We start from the raw sequence: 5,577 nt of genomic DNA, 5'->3' as shown, positions 1-5,577 counted from the left end.
AGACACAGACGTACACAGAACAGAGGGGGCACAGAGAAACATGAAGGGCAAGGGATCAAAGCTAGAAACCATAGAATAAATCACACAAGTACAAAATACAAGAATCACAAAGAACTAAAAACGCTGGGTCAGGAGACCCAGGCTCCTGACAGCAGTGAAGTTTTCCAGCTGTGGTTAAAGAGTGTGCACTGCAAGATGTGTTTTGATTAACCCCTTCAAGTTAATGCAGCATGCAATTTGTATTTTATATGTTGTTAGAAAAGTAAGATGTTTATTTGTGACACAACTGTTGCGTTTATGTTAGTCACGTGTAATATGTCAACATTTGTAAAGGTCCCAGATTTTAAGCCAACAGACCCCTTATTGATCCTCTACCTAATCACACGAGCCAAGGTGTGAAAATGGGTGTGGATGCAGAAGATGCAGATGTAATTACAGTTCAGAAAACAAGAAATCAACTCAACAGATCACAGTCACCACCACCAAAATCAGCACACCTCCATTTACCTTCCATCTGTGCATGTGTATCTTTTTGGCTTTTTAATTTTCTTAGCAAAATTAGGATTCACTGTGTTAATGCACTGATTCACAGAGGACAGCCTTACAATGATTTATTTGAGTTACACAGCAAACAACAGGTTACATGCATATATCTGTCATTCTTCCTTCAGTTAACAGTTTTGATTATACAGTAAAGAACAAAAAGTAGATGTACTGATTTTCCAGGAAGGTTATTTGGATTTAATTTGCAAAAGAAAATAAGTTAAAGAAAACAAGAACAAGACAAAAATTCAGTAGGATTAGATTTCTCATGAAATTAACTTTTTGTGTGACTTTTTTGTATAACATTTTCATTTTCTATCCCCCTCACACACTGATTATAGGTCAGGATCATCCTGGTCATTCAGGTAGTCCTCTCCATAGTCAATGATCTTTTTCAGGACACTCAGTATAAGTGAATCCACATCGTTCTCCGTCTCAATCTCTGTGTGGTAGTTCTTCACGAGGAAGATGCAGTTCAGTGGAATACCCAGGTTCATGTTCACTGTTTCCATCTAAGTTTAAACAAAATTACATTTTAAAAACTGAAACTGTATTGTTGCACTAGTGACATAATTATAAATTACTTCTTGAATTATTTGTACTGATTCCATCTGAGGTTTCTGTACAAATATACTGAAATGTACAGCTAAATTAGAGATGTTACATCCATGTGTAAACTGTCTACAAACTCGTGAAACTTATGAAAGTCCTGGAACATACCAGCTGATTCAAGTGTTTGCTCCTGTAGGCGTTCTTTATGTCTTTTTTGACTTCAGGACAGGCTTCATCAATTTTAGTCATGATAGCTATTTGTGGGATCCCTGCCAATACAGAAACCAATGCAATCAATTACATAATTTCTTAGGGATTAATAAAGTATGTTGATTAATTCTTATCTCATGTTTTTCAGGTATTTGAAATTGTACATCATATGAACGACAACTGCTCTCACCTTTGTCACGAGCTGCTGATCTGACATCTTTCATCTTCCTGACACTTTCATCATTCATTATGCTCACTGTGTCAGCAGGAATAACTAAAACCAGAATGTGGACTTTGTCATCTAAAGTAGGAAAACTGTTGTAGCTGGAATTTGTTTCAGGCAACGGAGATGTGGGATTGAACTGGAAAAAAGCAAAGTCACTGAAACCTTTTTGCATGATACAGTTTCTGTATCACAGCACTGTGTACAAGCATCTGAATGAAGATTTCATACCCTGTAATCTTCGTTTACATGTCCTCTAATGGCAAGTTTGATGTCTTCCACATGAATTCCTTTGTCACTGGACTGAAGGCCCATGGTGTCATTGAAGACAAAAGGGTAAAACGTTCCTGGCTCTCCTTTCTGAATTTTATATGTCCTGAACTGTAAATAAAAAATGTAGTGTTGTTACATTAGTTCAGGATACTAGAGACCCTAAAAAGTTTACCAAATAATTTACAGTCTAGTTGTACCTACTATCTTACTTTTTCTAGTTCAGTGTCTATATGGCAGTTACCACTGCAGTGTGTAGTGCTAGAAAATCTGTTTTTTCATGTAATGCTCTAACAGCAAATGCCATAAGAATAGATACTGTGGCTTGCAAAAGTATTCGGCCCCCTTGAACTTTCCCACATTTTGTCACATTACAGCCACAAACATGAATTCATTTTATTGGAATTCCAGGTGAAAGACCAACACAAAGTGGTGTACACGTGAGAAGTGGAACAAAGATCATACATGATTCCAAACATTTTTACAAATAAATAACTGCAAAGTGGGGTGTGTGTAATTATTCAGCCCCCTTTGGTCTGAGTGCAGTCAGTTGCCCATAGACACTGCCTGATGAGTGCTAATGACTAAATAGAGTGCACCTGTGTGTAATCTAATGTCAGTACAAATACAGCTGCTCTGTGACGCCTCAGAGGTTGTCTAAGAGAATATTGGGAGCAACAACACCATGAAGTCCAAAGAACACACCAGACAGGTCAGGGATAAAGTTATTGAGAAATTTAAAGCAGGCTTAGGCTACAAAAAGATTTCCCAAGCCTTGAACATCCCACGGAGCACTGTTCAAGCGCTCATTCAGAAATGGAAGAAGTATGGCACAACCGTAAACCTACCAAGACAAGGCCGTCCACCTAAACTCACAGGCCCAACAAGGAGAGCGCTGATCAGAAATGCAGCCAAGAGGCCCATGGTGACTCTGGACGAGCTGCAGAGATCTACAGCTCAGGTGGGGGAATCTGTCCATAGGACAACTATTAGTGGTGCACTGCACAAAGTTGGCCTTTATGGAAGAGTGGCAAGAAGAAAGCCATTGTTAACAGAAAACCATAAGAAGTCCCGTTTGCAGTTTGCCACAAGCCATGTGGGGGACACAGCAAACATGGTGCTCTGGTCAGATGAGACCAAATTGGAACCTTTTGGCCAAAATGCAAAACCCTATGTGTGGAAAACTAACACTGCACATCACTCTGAACACACCATCCCCACTGTCAAATATGGTGGTGGCAGCATCATGCTCTGGGGGGGCTTCTCTTCAGCAGGGACAGGGAAGCTGGTCAGAGTTGATGGGAAGCTGGATGGAGCCAAATACAGGGCAATCTTGGAAGAAAACCTCTTGGAGTCTGCAAAAGACTTGAGACTGGGGCAGAGCTTCACCTTCCAGCAGGACAACGACCCTAAACATAAAGCCAGGGCAACAATGGAACGGTTTAAAACAAAACATATCCATGTGTTAGAATGGCCCAGTCAAAGTCCAGATCTAAATCCAATCGAGAATCTGTGGGAAAATCTGAAAACTTCACAAATGCTGTCCATCTAATCTGACTGAGCTGGAGCTGTTTTGCAAAGAAGAATGGGCAAAGATTTCAGTCTGTAGATGTGCAAAGCTGGTAGAGACATACCCTAAAAGACTGGCAGCTGTAATTGCAGCAAAAGGTGGTTCTACAAAGACTCAGGGGGCTGAATAATTACACACACCCCACTTTGCAGTTATTTATTTGTAAAAAATGTTTGGAATCATGTATGATTTTCGTTCCACTTCTCACGTGTATGCCACTTTGTGTTGGTCTTTCACGTGGAATTCCAATAAAACTGATTCATGTTTGTGGCTGTAATGTGACAAAATGTGAGAGGCCCTGGGGACAGAATACTTTTGCAAGCCACTGTACATCCTCATACATACTGCAATGGTGAAGCTGTCACCAGAGGTTGCTGCTGCCAAAGCTCGAGTTGCGATTTTGCCTCTTAAAACACTGTCGACAGAGTTGATGAAGCTGGACTTTCCAGCACCTGGTGGTCCATAAAGCAGAATTCTGAGATGCTGGACATCTTTGTGAGGCTTGTAATCTCTGACAAGCTGCAGGTCTCGGTCTCTTTCACTGTTCATTAAGAAAATTACAATAGGATTTAGTGTGCACTTACAGTTTAACATTATACAACAGTAATATAAACAAACACAAAATAACACAATAAACTGATAACTCAAGCGTTCTGCCTCAGTGTGCGAAGTTACATAAATGAGGCATTTGATGTTTCATGTAACTCATTGGTCTGATCGGAAGAGGCGGAAGAGGAAAATGTGATGCTGATTTCTAAAGATTATAATAAGTATAACAGCAAGAGACAAACAAGTAGCAGAAAATGATAAATCTTTTGAATTCCTAATTTAATACATTTATTTTAGCACTCAGTGCACACTCAGCACTGTGATTCATTGCCAACAGAACAGCTGCACATTGGAGGTCTGAAACTCTCTACCGATACATTTAAACATTATATAATCTGGTCTGACATTTACATCTAATAACAAGCATGTGTAAAAAACACGAGTCACATCAAAGTTCTGGAACACAAAAAAGAACCACGCCCATAATACTCACATCCATGGTATGTTCCTTTCTTCTTTCTGTAAAACTGTAAAGTGAACATGTTAATTTTGTGAATAACAACACAAGGGAATTAAAAAAAAGAATCATGTGATGATTTAATCTTAATATTTAAACAATATTGTATTATATTTGAAATATCTTACGAGGAGATAAAGGTGGAGGGGGAAGGGGAGGTGGAGTACCTGCAATTAAAATATGACAATGTAGCAACATTTTTGCAACACTTTTCCATATTCAGTGTTACTTATATAATTTACTTATTTCATTTTCTTATGTCAAATTAAATGTTACCATTTTCCAAGTTCAGATCAAAAGTACATGATGGTATCTTTTGCATTATAAAATCACTTTGCAAACATCTATGACTAATCCAGACCAAGATAACACGAGAATCGAGGATTTTCTTATTTTAGCAGCTTTGATTTACACACCTCAAAAAGCTATTTGGTAGGTAGGTAGGTAGGTAGGTAGGTAGATAGATAGATAGATAGATAGATAGATATAATTTTATTTCGAACATGCAAATATAATTGAAATAACAACAGAAAAAACCCCCCCAAAACTTAAATATCATCAAGCTATTTGGTAAGTCAAGTCAAGCAAGTTTTATCTGTATAGAGCAATAATATATGAAAAACCCCAAAGAGCTTAACATGCATAAAAACATACTGGGAGTAAATGAAAAAAAAGAAAACAAATATTACCCAAAAAAAATCTGCTTACCCCGAATAAATTTTATAAGTTTCCTAATGAAGCTCATCATTTTTGCACTGACTACCTGTGAATAAAACAGGTAGTTGATTAAATGCCAGTTGCATTTAATAATTGTTTTTCTTACAGTACTGAAATGATAACACAATGTTAGCATACCTGAGTATCCAATTGTGATGGAAAAATAGTGGTTCTCTGGTGTTGCCTTCACTGATGTAGGCTGAGTATGACTTTGTTTTATATAAGCATGCTTTCAGTTTTATTTGAGTCATGTGACTTCTGTGAATTCCCTCCTCACTTGTCCACACTAGTCCGTTATAGCTTCTTTGTTTGTATGTGTCATACACACGTATTTCTTAGAATGGAATTATTGATTCAAAAGTAGCTTCTTAGTGTGTGGTAATTAATGACTAATGCTAATAATTACCACAGTGTACACAATACCTG

General features: G+C 38.0%; 1 protein-coding gene across 1 annotated transcript in view; it reads right to left on the bottom strand.

The window, feature by feature from the left end:
* Positions 1-872: 872 nt before the first annotated feature.
* LOC102215137 (interferon-induced protein 44-like) overlaps positions 873-5,577 on the bottom strand; it is a 17,232-nt gene continuing 12,527 nt past the window's right edge. The window contains exons 2-6 of the mRNA XM_005750533.1: positions 3,714-3,909; positions 1,760-1,909; positions 1,496-1,667; positions 1,264-1,364; positions 873-1,055 (exon numbers count right to left, since the gene is read on the bottom strand). Coding sequence (XP_005750590.1) covers positions 879-1,055; positions 1,264-1,364; positions 1,496-1,667; positions 1,760-1,909; positions 3,714-3,909 — 796 coding nt within the window. The 3' untranslated portion in view covers positions 873-878. The remainder of the gene's footprint in view (positions 1,056-1,263; positions 1,365-1,495; positions 1,668-1,759; positions 1,910-3,713; positions 3,910-5,577) is intronic.

The sequence above is a fragment of the Pundamilia nyererei genome, unplaced genomic scaffold (genome assembly GCF_000239375.1).
Source record: "Pundamilia nyererei isolate P.nyererei 1_Seehausen unplaced genomic scaffold, PunNye1.0 scaffold00276, whole genome shotgun sequence".
Lineage (NCBI taxonomy): Eukaryota > Metazoa > Chordata > Actinopteri > Cichliformes > Cichlidae > Pundamilia > Pundamilia nyererei.
Note: the sequence above shows the minus strand (reverse complement) of the source record. Positions and strands in the feature narration are given on the sequence as shown.